The following is a 15,467-nucleotide window of genomic DNA, read 5'->3' as shown; positions in this document are numbered from 1 at the left end:
ATGGGACGAAAAGAATTTCCTTTGCAATGGTTTGCAATGGAATCAATTGGTAAGAAGAAACTCTCTCCATTTAGATTAGTTGTTTCTGTTTCTTGTTGCTGTTAGGCGTAAAGAAAAGTCAAACCTGAAAAAAAAAATTTTTTTTCTAACTACAATGGAAAGATATCAGCCGTTAGCTGTAAATTGGCCAAAATTTTCACTGTTAGCCGTAAAAGCCTTCGCCAAATTGAGACCCTCTTAAATCTTTTGATCATTTAGTCCCAGGCCTAAATGCAATATGTACCATAACTAACTTAGTGGTCAAACGTCTGCGCATGTGCGAAGGCTATAGAGGCGCGCTTTCAGGCTGTCACGGGACTAAGTTGTCTCTCACACGGGTTACCAAAACCACATAAGATAGCGAGTCACAGTGTTTTAAAAGCGTATACATTCGAAGACCATTTTCGAAGACCATTTTCTGAATATGGTCTTCGCTTTTGGGGGTTTCCTTATACTTTCTGCTGGCAGTGCTTTACCAGAGCAGATTCATCACCCATACAGTGGAGTATAACATGCGCGATGGTGAACATGATACACAAAAAAAAAATTTGCCGAGGACTAAAAATTAAGGACTCGTTTTGAGTAAAGAATGTTCGTTGTTTGCAGTCGGTTCGAATCTTTTCCATTATAAGCCCACATTAAAGAACACGCAAGGAGAGCGCGAATTGCGTGTCACACGCGAGGGTTTGAACGCAACAATTCGACTACTCTCGCGCGGTAATCGCCCTTCACGAACGCCTCGCGCTTGCATTTTTTCATTCAGAACTAATTGTTTAAAAGCGTTCATCCAATTAAAGGTAGTTCCGCATGGTCACAAACGAAGTAAATAAACAAAAAAGAAAAAAAAGAAAAAAAAAAGAGAAAGACTTGAAATATCTTGAGATGGCTCATGAAAATCCCTTTTTTTCCCAGCCATTCATAATTTCGGGGTGACTAAAAGACGAACTAACATGTTTCGGTTACTAACTTTGCATAACTTTTTGCCCCTCTCAGAAAAGACAGAGTAATTCAGTTCAAAAAATCTTTATTCACACAATGCAAGTCATGTTTCAAGCAAACCGTTCTACGTATTCCTTAAAATGTATGAATTGTTCAAAGAAGAAAGCAACTGTTTCTTGAAACAATGTTACACAACACCTTCGTTGCATTGGCGATCTACCGCTGACAAAAAAACTTGCAGTCTGCCACTGGGAATGACTAATATAATGTTACAAACGTTTAATTTCAACTAATTTTGGTTTTCCTAAAAACGTACTGTAAAAATACAAACGGCTGATATTTTGGATCTTTAAGATGGATTTTTTTAAAACTACTTGTTAAACATCACGGATGCTGGCTATAGAAATCTGATTAAGATATGTACAAATCAGTTGGAGAGAAGGAAAAACCACCCACACGAAAGTTCGTTGAGGAAGAAAAACTGTACAATCTATGAAAGTATCATCAGAATAAAATTTTCGGTAAGAACCTTAAAAAAATTGTCTTTTGATGAATCTTTCAAATCATCAAGTGATTAAAATTCAACATCTCCCCACTATAAAAGTAGATTCTCCTGAAAACGGCTGGTAAGAATGTAAAAAGCTAATCAGGCTTTGGGAGTTCGATTTAAATTGTGATACGGTTGCTGAAAGTGGAAGTTGAAGGGAAAAAGTTGAGGTGGCTTTACTTCATGAATGTTATCTTGTTTTTTTTTTTTTTCTTGCTCTCGCTCTTGTACGAATATTAACGAATATGAACATTTAAAAAAACGTCCTTCGGCAAACGTAAACAGAGGTGGATCCAGGGGGAAGGTCAGGAGCGGAAGGGGGGAAACGGACCCCCTCCCATAAGAACTGTGGGTACTTTTACTTCTTATCTGAAGCTATGATTCCTCCAACGACAGGATGGCATATTACTGCTAAATTTCCAAGGTTGAAACATTTATCTCGCTTATTCAGGCTCTTGTGTAAGAAAAAAAAAATGAATCAAAGATCAAACCCCTCAATCAAAAATTCCTGGATCCAACTCTGCCTCTCTGCATTCAGACATGCTGACGTCACACATAACGTTATGACCTTCCGGAAGATTTTAACTAATTCGGGATCAAGTGAAACGACTCGGTCACAAGTCGGGCTTATGTCCGAGTGCGCAGCGTTAATGAAGCTTACAGCTTCACTTGAGTAATTCAAGTTGACTGAATTTAAAGAAAAAAAAAATGCTGGTAGCTAACTTCCTTTCACATTTGAGTAAAGAGTGGATGTCTAAGGAGTTCCGTAGCAGGCGGTCTCTCGTCAAGCTTTGATTCAAAACACCTCAGGAGCACATCTCGAAGAGCTGGGTTAAGGCTCTCTGGTATGTCGGGTGGGGACTCGGCCATTGCGATCTGAGAAAAAAAAAGACAATGATGATCAAGGTATGTCCCAAAAAACACACAAGCGGTTCTCCCATAATAACTCAAAATGAAACAAATTGTTTGAAATACGGGAAGACGCGAATGACCAAGACGCGATTGTTTTCACTTTTGCATCTGATTGGTTGACAGAATGGCGCGAGTTTTCTTGATCAATCATAGCGCGTAGCAAAGCCAAAACATGCAATCCCGAATTAAATTCGACTCTCATTTGAAAATTGCTCTAAGACAAACGAGCAAGCTAAGATAAAGGCATAACTTCATAGCAATGGATAACAACGTTACAAAAGGGTGCTTCAGATGCGCATGTGTAATTGACTTGAAACTACATAGTTCTGTATGACGTCGTCCTACCTTAAAGATAAGAGCCAAGTGATTTGAATGTTCATGTGCGTTCCATGGCGGTTTTCCAGTAACCATTTCTATGACAACACATCCCACACTCCACACATCACAGCTTCGTCCATAGCTCTCTCCACGTAGGACCTTGAAGGAAGACAACAGGTAAACAATTCAGAATTAGAATCTACCCTTGGTAAATAATTCAAAATTACGATCTTCCTTAAAGCAAATCGGAAACTAAGGCAAATACGTCATTAAAGCGCTGACGGTAGCCAGAAGTTGAGAGTTTTTTCTCCCAAGAGCTTGTTACACTTAAGTTCCCTAACATTCGTCGCTATGACGAAGGACTAACGCTCGAAACGTCAACTTATGAAACTCTATACGGCGGCATATTTATAGAATCAACTAAGTTGATAAAACTAAGATGATCTTGTAAAAACTCCCACCGACGCAGCACCACAGTTTCTTTTAAGACTTACCCATTTATTACCTATTACCAAAGCTGAACAACTTCAATCAAGTTTGCCGAACACACATACCTCAGGAGCCATAAATGCGACTGTTCCAAGCAACTGGCCTTGAAATTCGCCAGCTCCTGTTAACTGTGTTGCTAATCTTGCCGCAGCACCAAAGTCCGCTATTCTAATGTTCTTGCCTGTTGAATCCACTAAGATGTTTGCTCCTATGTCACCAAAAAAAATCATAACAGTTCATGAGACACGAGAATTGTAAGATAAGTATACAAGTAAACAGCAAAAAATCTGGCAAAGATAACGTCTAGCTTCTCGTTCTGTGAAAAAGTACTAAAAACCTTTCTGTAGCAGCCTCCCGAGGGCAGAGGTGTTAACTTCCAGTAGCTTGAAAAGAAGCATCGCCTATAAGCGATTTTTCACCGTGTGTCGGTTCTAATCTTACACAGAAGTGATTAACCTGTAACTTCTCCCTATGAGATTCATACATTATCCAACAAACGGGTAATGAGAATACTCAGAGTTATTGGGTAAAAGCTATGTTGATCTAACAACAAATTCTTACAACTAATTGACAGAGAAATGTGTAGCAGTTAGAAGGGAGAATTAACAATCCGATCTTAGGAGTTTAAGGGTTAAGCAATCACAGCTGTTGTTCTGATTGGCCTCGGTTATTTCCATGGTTTTGATGAGGTCATCATTAGTTTGATCCTGTTCATTTACCTTTAATATCTCTGTGAATGACTTGATTTTGATGCAAGTATCCCACTCCCTGAAGAATCTGCCTCGTATAACTGATCACAATCTTCTCATCAAACGGCCCATACTTTGTAAGAAGGTTTGTTATTGATCCACCTACAAGAAAACATGGCAAGAGAAAAGAGATCAGAGAGTAGTGCAACACCCATCAGTTGTCCAGGTCCAACAGACTTTCTTACCCAATACCCAGCTTCTGTCACTAGCGGTTTTCAGTGCGCTTTAAAGCGTCAGGCGACTAAGCGTAGGCAGCGAGTGGCAAAGCCGCGAGAGGAGTGGGACGAAACGCAAACCACTCATTACCCCATATCGCCACTCCCCCCTCCCCCAATCATAGGAAAAGTCTGTACAGCAGCCCAGTGACCCATATCACTGGAGTTTAACCTGGTTTCCATGAGATGAAGCTAAAAAACACTTTCCTTTCCTCATGGAGCAGCTGGCTGCATCCTTTCTCTCGCGGGTTATCCCATCTCTCCACATTTCGTAAAGTTTACCTAACAATTTGCCGCTACCCATTTATACTACTGAGGAGAGGCTCTGTGAAATCAGGGTGTTTTGCCAGTGAACACAATTCACTAATATAGCCTGGGATAAGAACCCCAGGCCCAGTTATAGAGAAAATTATTCGAAAAAGACTTTCGAATAATGTAATAAAAAACACCTGGGCCCAGTTGTTCGAAGGCCGATTATAGCTAACACAAGGTTAAATTTTATTCTAGGTTTCTTTACTCCTTTGTTCGAAAGCCTTTTTGGGATCATTTTCTCCATTCTATATGGAACATCCAATCATCAAATTGTTGACAAAAAGAATTATACTGAATTTTCTATGAAACCTTTCAGATCTGAAATCAGATTTCACACTAACCCTGGGTTATCTTAACCCAGCTTTGAACAACCCAGCCCTGGATTAAAATTTAACCCTGGGTTAGTGTTAATCAGTAAGTTCTGGGGAGAAGGGGCAAAGCGCTCTCTAACACAACGAGATTGTCACCTGACGCGAGGCTAAATGAAAACCAAAATAACAAAATTTACCAGCCATCCACTCCAGGAAGATGTTGAAGTGTCCAGTGTGTTTCGTTGCACCGAGGCATTTAATCAGATGTGGATGCTGTAGTCTTCCTAACAAAGAGATCTCATCCTCAATGGTCTGTGTAACCTTGGTCTGATCTTCCACTGAATTGCGGCAAAAGGAAACCTAGTGATAAAGGATTAAGCAAGTTTCAATTGAGCGTTGGGATTGCGTTACTTAATTTTGCTCTGTGATTGGTCCAGAAAGCTCGCACCATCCTTTCAACCAATCAGATGCAAAACTACAACAATCGCTGCTCGGTCACCGGCCTTTTTCCCGGGCTTCAAGCGGTTTCCTTGTTTACACTCTGAGTTCTCATTGGCTAATGATGATGTAAACCTTTATTCTGGTTGGTCGCTGTGATTACGTTGGTTTTGGTTTTTCGACACTCGACTGAAAACTACTCTGAAGCAGAAGAATTGTATGGTTTTGATGGAAAAGTTGCAGAGCTCACCAAATTCTCTTAACGAATTCCCAAGGAGATGAATGACAGCTACAAGGGAGAATGTTGACTTCAATCAAGAGATCAAAGTAAATGTACCTGTTTGACAGCCATAAGGGACCCATTCATAAGATCTCTGACAGCATAGCAAGATGAGTAGGCCCCAGTCCCTAACAGTTCTCCTTTCTTCCAATGAACTCCCTCCAGATAAAGGTGTTTAGAATTGACTGCCTTTTCCAGAGACTGCAAAACAGATGAGACAAAAGTGAAGTCTAAATCTTCAAAAGGAAATGTGACATCAACAATTTACTATAGGAAGAGAATCTCTACCCAAACTCAAAAAATAGGTTGCGATCTCTAAAGTTGCACTTTTTCGTCTCTGATAGATCCCTAGAAACGAAAGATAATTACTGATGAATCGAGCTGATGCACCACTGAGGAGAAAGCACCTCTCGCATGTGGTTACCGTGATGGTCACAAACTTTTGACGTTATGTTCATAATTTTTGCCGTGGCGAAAGCAAATCTTTTCTACACTAAATGAAACGACTTTTTATCAATTTCAAAATAAAATTTTGTTCCCTAAAAATTACGAAAATAAACCAAAGTGGACGTTACATTATAATTAATTATTTCAATCGTGCGATACTTTGCCGAGAAACATGTACTTGTGGGTTAACGTCCATCCGAGATTGTCTTGGATTGGTTTAACCAAGCTCTCAGATTGCTCTCGAAACATTTCTCTACCCTATCAACCCACAGACTAAAACTTCCTTCCAACCCTTAAGTCACTTTTGTGCTTTTTCTTTGAGTTATCATTTTTTACCTTAGAGCCCTCTTCAATTGAGCTTCGAAAGTAGTCCAGGATTGCATTGGGTTTGCAACACTTTGCTCTGTGATTGGTCCAGAAAACTGGCACCATCATCTCAACCAATCAGATGCAAAATTAAAGACAATCGCGACTTGGTCGCCCGCGTTTTCCCGCGTTTCAGGAAGTTTGATCATTTTCACTTCGAGTTCTCATTGGCTAATGACTATGTAAACTTATGATTCTGATTGGTCGTTGGGATTAGTTTGGTTTTAGTTTTTCGAAACTCAATTGCTGCTCTTTCGTGTCAACCACCAATCTGATTGCTAAGAAGGTTTTGGTGTCATGACATTCAAATGAAAAGTGCTCAAAAGAGTACAATTTTAAGACTAACACACCTCTGGCTGAGTAAAAATGATGACCATCTCATCACCCGAATCCAAGCTTGGTATCCTGAAAGGCCCAGAGTCTAGAGAAGAGACAGCCATAGCTTTAGCCATAGCTTCTGCTTCTTCCTGTGCGATGATCTCCTGGCACTTCTTACCAACAGCCAGCTTCACTGGGGGCATTCTTGGGGAGTCCTCCAGAGATCTGGACCAATCAAGATTAACCTCCTCATGGGGGAGAAGGTAAATGAAGGCGATAGACACAAGGACTGTGGTCTCTCGAAGTTGTCTACAATAGCCTGAAGAAGCTCTGACTCTGAAAAATTATCTGCCTCGTCATCGGACATGGCTGAAGGCAAGCTGCCGATGGCTGAGTCCCGGTTACTGGAGGTAGAAGACGGTGGATCCATACTTGTTTGCGATTCATAAGTAAAAACAGAATCACTGCGACTCACTGTAGTCACACTAGCCCTGGGAATCGCTTGAAGCTGACGATTAAGCGAACTGCGTTGAGAGGGCTTCAGTTTGGAAACCACTTTCTTAATGTGTTGTTGAGCTGAGGGTACACAAGAAGATAATGACATACAACACGTAAGAACAGCGATGGCCAGTTTGCTGACTTTGCTATGGGAACAGTTTGCAGCTTGCATGGTAAACTTCAACACCGACATCAGGCGGCGGACGTTACTTTGATAAATTTCACTTGGGTCTTCACAAGCATTGTTCCCTCTGCCCTGAACAAGAACACCAGCTGTATCCATTTGAACAGAAACACAATCATCTGAAAGCTCAAACTCCGTGACATACTCCTCCATTAACTTCCGCAGAAACATCAGCCGCCCAAGCCACCACGGCCAAGTTGAATATTCCGCTGCAGTCCTTAGTATGCAGGATAAAATGAAGTTTAAACCTCCCAGAGGCTGGGGCACATGTTCAGCGCCCAGCATCTTGCCTAATGCCAAATCCCCATTCTCATCCTTGCAGAGTTCCAAAAGAACTTGGATTGACAATGCACTAATACGCCTGCAGTGATACAAAAACCCCAAATTTTAATGAATCAACCACTTAACTCCCCAAGATCTGATTGTTAATTCTCTTCTCTAACTGCTACAAGTTTCCTTGTATATTAGTGACAAGAATTTGGTGATGATCCCCAAGTAATATTCCCTTCTTTTCAAATCTTGCGTCCTCTACAAAAAAAATTGTTTCTTCAAAATTTTATTTGAGATTAATCAGAGAAACATTCGTTTGCTCGTAAAGTCGTACCAATGAACACTGAAAAGTGAACAGCTCACGCAGCGAATGCAATCATAATATTTAGAGGATACTGAACACAGTAACCTCCAGTTGACATGGAAATATGTTCGGATATTTGTCCTCGAACATAATCTGTTCCACGAGGCTTACAGTTTGCGTTGAACTTCGTTATTGGAATAGATACCATGTAATGTCCGCTGAAAAAATATCTGAGCACATTTTCGCGCCAACTAGAGGTTGCTGTATTCATTATCCTCAAAGTATTATATTGTTTACATATCAAGTGGGGATATTGATTGATTTTGTACCAAATTTTAAGAAAGTAAATCATACGGGATATGTCGGGGAGAATTTTGATATCTTATGTTTCCCCCCAAAAACTTACCTATTGGAGTCCGCACACTTGGCTAAAACAGCTTCAATTACGTCAAACAAACATTTCTGAAGATGATATTTCTCTTGCTGGGTTGAGTAAGACATATGCATCACCAATACACGGAGAGTTCTCTGAAAAATTATAGAAAAAAAATTGAAATGATTTTATAACTAATATCTCTCGGTCAGTATGTGCGCTTTGATTGGTCAGTTTAGAGGGCAGTATTTCATTGCATGGCCCACTAACTTGAAAAGTTTTTTTAAATTGAAATCTTAGAGAAAGATGTTTTTTCGTCTTATCACGAACGTGGGACAAAGTAGAAATTCTGAGTCCCATTTAGGATTCGAACCTCAGACCTTAGGATTTCGCGCTCCAATGATCTACCACTGAGCCACAGAAACTCTATGGTGAGCAAGGGCCACTACGAAGTTCATATATGATACTCGTCACGGAATCTCCCCCCCCCCTCTACTTGAATATCTTACAAACCTCGCTTTCTTAGTCCATACCGTAAGCTACGCGCTTGGGCCTTCAATCCAACGGAAAAACCCGATCCATGATTTACAGTACAGACCTCAAATCCAGTTAGTAAGAGGTATGTATTCCCCACATTTTCCTTGAAAAAGTTCTTAGAGCAATCAATTTAACACTTTCGAAGACACGTGCAAAAAGATAGTAAAGATACATACCAGAGCAGCCACATACACTCGGTACACAGGGTCCCCACACATCATGGACAACAGAGAACAGCAAGCTTCAAAGGCTGTCATGTTTTGTGAGCTACTTCCTTCCATAAATATCGTGTTTATGTCTTTACTTAAACGGCGAAGAGCTGTCTCTCTCACATTCCATTCACGGGAAAACAAACAGCACACAAGATTTTCACCAAATGCCTACATGTATGAGGAAAAAAAGAGATGTGAGATTGCATGTATGCCAAAAGGGGTTTACGCCAGAGTGTATCCATTTTTCGTCAATTTTATATGGTCTAGTATGATGTCTTTGTGGGAGTGACATGTACATAGTTCTGTATTAAAGGACAATTTTATATGGTTTAGTATGATGTCTTTGTAAGAGTGACATGTACATAGTTCTGTAGTAAAAGACTATTTCAATGGCTGTATCTGACACTTTTTTCTGTTTCAAGTCTGAAGTAACATTTATAACATCAACCAGGAAACAGATGAGAATAGAAAAATATATGAACTAGGATATCATTATTTGGTCCAAGACCAAACGCAGTAAGGAGACAGTTAAAAAAATTACCATGAAGAAATTGGGAGTGAATGACCAGAATATAAATGTAATTTCCTATTTGTAGAAGAAGAATCTAGCCAACTCAATCTGTTTCCCAATTACCTCAATCCATGGTTTGGCCAGTTCCACCTGTGCTGCTGGTACTGGGTTTGAGTGTGGTAGTGTGATTTCCTCAGGGCCTAAGGGTGCAGGTACACTGGGTAGTTCGGATCGTATACTGTGATCTGGAGATCTAGTGAAGACAAAAATTGTTACAGTGAGTACTTACAATGATGACAGTTATGATAAAAACATTTATACCAAATCTTATTCTAGAGAATTTATCTCTCTATATGTAAGTATCAGTTTTCTGTACTCTTTGAATTACATCCTATCAATCTATTGTTTGTGCTCAGAGAACTGCCAGTTGAATCAAAAAATATCCCATACTTGATATAATTTTTGCTTTTGCTCATCAACTTTATTGTTGTAAATTTACTTATATTGTTGGAAGAAATACCTTTTTCATAAATCGAAGGAGTGAAAAGATTGATATAAGTAAAGAAGAACTCATTTTATTCAGTGTTCACGAAGGGCACAAACAAGGGGATAGAAAGTACTGCAGCCAAGAACAGTCATAAGCACTGTGGTACAATTGGGAAGGCTGATGTAACCAGGAGTCTTGCTACAAATGTCAGGCCACCCCTTTCTCCAACTATATCATAAATTCTGTGCTGATGTTGTAGGACTTATGAAAACATATTACAGTGTAGCTGACTATCCTGAGGTGTTATGTCTCAAAAAACGAAAATAAAAATTGAAAGTGAAAACACTAGTGATACCTTTTAGGGCTACAGATATTTGAAGGTGATGACCAAATCTTGCGACAGAGTGGACAAAACAATGCCTCTCGCTGTCTCTTGCATTCAGCAGCCCCTGTCAGAGTGTTTAAGATTGGTGAATAAAGGGGGTAACTTTCTATAGAAACTGTTGTGCTGCATCAGTGGGAGAGTATAACAAGGTAATTTAGTATTATCAATTAAGTTGATAATGTAAATTGGCCACTGTAAAGAGCTTCGGAGCCGAAGCGTTAGCCCTTTGTCAGAGCAAATGTCGAAAGCCTAATGCTCAGAATGTCAGCTTTGAAACTCTTTACAGTGGCCAATTAATCTTAGCAACTCAGTTAATAACACTAAATTACCCTATTTAATTTGGGCTATGGGCCAACCTCCCCACACTGCAGTTACAGATTATCCTTGAGTAGTTTCAACATTATCTCAACAAGATGCTAATAAAACCATTCTCTCTTAAGAATAAACAGTTTTGCAGATTTACAAAACATCTTGAGGCTAATAATACTCAGGAAGTCAAGGAAAAAGAGGTAAATGTTTAGAAAAGAAAACACCTGAGCATAAATAATATTTAATGAAATCATTACACTTACTTTGATTTCATTAATCATGAATTAAAATTTCCATTCATTGTTATTAATGTCCCTCTTAACAAAATTTTGTTCATTAACCTTCCATGTGTAAATTTCAATGAGCTGTCTTCATCTTTGCTTTGATACGATGTCAAAAACTTGTAAACCTATACATTCATTTGATTGATTTGACTGTCTAAGCCCAACTTACATATTTCCATACAATGCTGATGAAGTCTGTTATGGCAACCATCTTGGCAACTTGTCAAACTTTCCCCTTCCACCATTTCCAATAAGCAAATTGGGCACACCTCTTCATCTTCACGTGCCTGGGGTAACCCTCCCAAACTGTTTGTACAAGGTGTTGTTGGTGGTGTGCTTCTCTGGCCCTTGGCTCGAGATGTTTTCTGTGCATTCATGTCCTTTTGTAAACGTGACTTCACTCGAGCATGGAACTTGGAGAGCAACTTCTCCACCTAGCGAGAATTTTGGAGTAGAACAATAGCTTAAATCAACCTCACGTAGACCAACCTTCATTCTGAAGAGCTAAAGCTGTTAAGTTCACATCACAAGCTCGAGAAAGTAGTGCTCAAATCAATTTCATTTTGGCATAATACTGATGAGTTCTAAAAGCAAAGTAAAATTCTCCTAACATGGGGCCTTATTTTTTCCCACAAAATTAGCCTCTTGTAGGAAAAAATTTCAAGCTTCAATCTAGATTTCCCCTGTGTAAAGAAAACCTTTTTTTCATGCAAGTTCTCGTTACTATTACCTTTAAATTGTAAAAGATTAGGAGATTCAGAAACAGTCACTACAGCTTGAACTACAATGGCTTGAAAGGCAAGATTATAACCTTTAATTTGTACCTCAAAGTTCTTCAATTTTTGTGTCCATAAAAGAGGATCATTTTCTTTGAGTTTGAAGACTCTCAGCATCACAAAAAGAAGGTGGACACAATGTGGCCTTGTACATGTACAACTCTGAAAATAAAAGACATAGTTTTATATTAATATCATAAAGACCACAGAGGTGAATTGAACTAAGAAAGACATAAATTGCTGAAAGGTAGCTTGTAACTGTGGTTGGAAACTGTAGAGGTGCACATTCACTGTTTTGGGTCAAACTAACTGATGTAACAACAAAAATTAATGTACCCATTTTTTTGTTTTCTTTCCAAAAGCAAGTCACAGGTGACTTGGGTGACTTAAATAACATTGTTTATCATTGAAAGCTTTTAAGAGCAGTGCATCCCAAATTTCTGACACAGGAGCCTTCAAATAGTCTGCACATGATTCACCAAGGGACAAAGGTTCCAATTTAACTTAAGTGTAATTATTAGACAGCTGTGTCCGCAAAAGGGACTGTAAGGTTAAACCTTACCACAAGAGCCTGCTAGTAGGCTAAACAGAAAGGGGTAAGAGGTTTTAACCCTTTACACCCTAACATCAGAATTCATATTCTCTATACTGTTCTCTGTACATTTACTAAGGCGCTGACAAGGAGAATTTGTCAAACAATCAAGTGTTTCCTTAGTTAGTGATCATTTCCTTTATTCTCATGACATTAATGTGTGATTCAGTGGTGATATTGTAAGGAGAAATTAGATGCTAGTCACTCTTAGGGGTTAAAGGGTTGAAGGTAGCTGTAAACTGCTCTACCTGGCTGCTATTTACTATAATGCTGTTATGGTTGCTTTTACATGTATATTAAACCTTTTACGCCCAGAAGTGATTGACATGTAACTTCTCCCTTTTATTATCCACACATTATCTAGCAAACAGGTAATGAGAATACTCAAAATTATCAGGTAGAAGTTGCTATCTTAATCTAACACCAAATTCTTGTGATCAGTGTACAAGGAAATGTGTAGCAGCTAGAGGGGAAAATTGATCTTGGGAGTAAATTAACCCTTTCACTCCCAAGATCTAATTAGTAATTCTCCCTACTATCTGGCATACAATTCTCATGATGTTAGTTCAGAGAATTTGGTATTGGATCAACTAATAATCCCATGATTGATATTCTTCTCTATTCTCATCACCTGCCTGCTTGATATTGTATTGATATTGTAAGGAGAAATTCTGTCTTGGTCACTTGTGGGAGTGAAAGGGCTAAAGTATTTAGCAAATGCCTGAAAAATACTTAACCTTTTAACTCCCAGAAGAGATTGACATGTAACTTCTCCCTACAATATCTATATATTATGCAGCAAACAGTTAATGAGAACAATCAAAGTTATCAGGTAGAATTTGTCATCTTAATCTAATACCAAATTCTCCTTTTTATTTTACAAGTAAATGTGTACAGGTAAAGGGGAGAATTAACTAACAGATCTTGGTAGTTCAAGAGTTAAGTAAATCATGTATACACTGTACCTGTGGACCAATCATCACACGGAATTTATGATCAGGTGAATCTCCACCAATCAGGAATGAGTTAGGCCCAGTCTGCTGCAAAAGGTAGAGTCTTGCTCTCATTGCTTTTTCAACCTTGCGCTTGACCTCGTTAGGTGCATCATATACAGGTGATGAACTCCGTGGAAATGAGAAACATAAGGAATTAGAGGGTGAATTACCAGGAGTGCGTCGCCGTGTTGGAGGAGATGGCACCTTCACTGGCTGTAAATGAAAACAATGCTTCAGAGATTTAATCACTTATTTGATGTGAACAGCAAATGGTTGAAGAGTAAACAAATTCAAACTGCGGTGAATTTTGCAAATGGAATTTCCCACATGAATATAATTCTAAATTAATCTAATGACAGCAAAATTTTTGGAAGTCCTAATCACCTTTCTAATAGAGCATCTCTCATATTCTAAAATTTCTACACTTTGATAATGCTGTAATCCCTACTGAGTTTTCTTTACTTGCTTATACAAACCAAAGGAAATTTAAAATAAATATCTAAATTGTCTATAGCCAATGTTAAAAAATGATACTGACCACTGTTCCACACTGAGCTGCTTGGGGCCTGGCACTAGAATTGGCTGATGTTCCTGGAGAAGGGGGCCTGGCCACCTAGCAAGAGAAGAAATACTCTTAATTTAGAATTACAGCCTCTTGATGGGGGAATTCCTATTGTTTTCATATCCATACATGGAGTTGTGACGCAGTTCGTTAATGTTTTGTTCCGTTGTGTACCGGTACATGAGGACACAACCCTCTTGATCCTCAGAGAGAAGAAAACTCTACCTTGAGATACCAAAGCATTAAACTTTCAAAAATTCTTAAAATACAACAAAAAAAGAGGTACACCTCTCCCTTGATAATTTAAAACTCTGTTAGTAGTATGGTGAGGTTCATGATCAATTTTTTCTAGAAAAACTGAAAATGCCTCAATATTTGAAGAAGCAATCAGTGAAATGATAATAAAAAACATTTAAAAAACCAGCTGACAAAACATAGATCACATGATTGTTTAAATACACTCTCATTAATAATTGAAAACGGTTTATTTGAAAAATAAACAACATTCCATTCGGAAATAAAGATTGAAACACTCAAGCCTGATTTTTAACATGTACAGATCACAATCACAATCCGAAGCAATGTTGGCTATTCCGAGCGGTAATCTAATAGACGAAAATAGAACGAAGATTTTGATAAATTGTGAACAAATCTATATGGAAAAAAAATTGACTACGTACATCATAGATCTCTTACGACGTCAATAACTATTCATACGGGATCGACTTTCTAAATATATATTTTCGACAAGATAAAGTAAAATTTACATATGACTTCCACTCTCATCGTTTCTTACGCAACATTAACATATTTTTAGAACACGTCAACAAAAACATCAACACATGGATAAACCGTCGACTACCGGAGTGCATGATAAAATATATAAACACTAACATCGTTGTACAGTAAATTGTACAATGAAAACGAACAATTTTACACCGAAATATCGTGAAATAAAGGTGCGATCTAGGTTAAATTGCTGAAAAAATTTGATCAGATGGGCTAATATATTGAGTCTTACAATTTACATGCATGTCACCTGACGATATAAACAGCTAGAGGCTTGCAACATAAGCTTACCACTGGTTGTGTTTTTCTCTTCAAATGCGCGTCTTTATCTTTCTTCCACGTCGGTAAATTCTTAAGCTTTTCTCTGAGCAGCGCTTGTTCCTCTAAAATAGGCCTGATAAGAGAGGAAGCAAGTGATTTCAAGCTAGGACCGGTTTACAAGGAGCCAAAGGAGATCGATTATGAATCGAGAACTCACTTTGCCGATTCTGTAATTTTTGTTGCTGTAGGCTTTTTCTCGTCTTCAGATCTTGACACCTCCTTTCCTTGTTTCCCAGGTTTCTTCCACGGCGGAAGACATCCATCTGTAGGACTCTGGGCGGCCATTAATCCTTACGAATATCCGATCAATATTTTTAAACTTTCCCCCAATAACGTGTTTGTCGTTTCCTCTAGAAGGAATTCGACCTTGTGGCGGGAGAACAAAGCAGAGGCATACG

At 38.8% G+C, this 15,467-nt stretch overlaps 1 protein-coding gene across 1 annotated transcript; it reads right to left on the bottom strand.

The window, feature by feature from the left end:
• Positions 1-1,046: 1,046 nt before the first annotated feature.
• On the bottom strand, positions 1,047-15,410 carry LOC131788083 (mitogen-activated protein kinase kinase kinase 1). Its single transcript, XM_059105155.2, is given in 18 exon segments — positions 1,047-2,401; positions 2,783-2,914; positions 3,310-3,452; positions 3,964-4,095; positions 5,029-5,191; positions 5,607-5,750; positions 6,713-6,927; positions 6,930-7,723; positions 8,343-8,464; positions 9,023-9,226; positions 9,693-9,822; positions 10,412-10,505; positions 11,204-11,468; positions 11,859-11,972; positions 13,368-13,610; positions 13,936-14,010; positions 15,040-15,142; positions 15,227-15,410. Coding segments are annotated over 18 exon segments (3,348 nt in total). The 5' UTR covers positions 15,355-15,410; the 3' UTR covers positions 1,047-2,254.
• Positions 15,411-15,467: the final 57 nt, after the last annotated feature.

Source organism: Pocillopora verrucosa, chromosome 12 (assembly GCF_036669915.1).
Source record: "Pocillopora verrucosa isolate sample1 chromosome 12, ASM3666991v2, whole genome shotgun sequence".
Classification (NCBI taxonomy): Eukaryota; Metazoa; Cnidaria; class Anthozoa; order Scleractinia; family Pocilloporidae; genus Pocillopora; species Pocillopora verrucosa.
The sequence above is the reverse complement of the archived record's forward strand: the minus strand, read 5'-3'. Positions and strand labels throughout refer to the sequence as shown.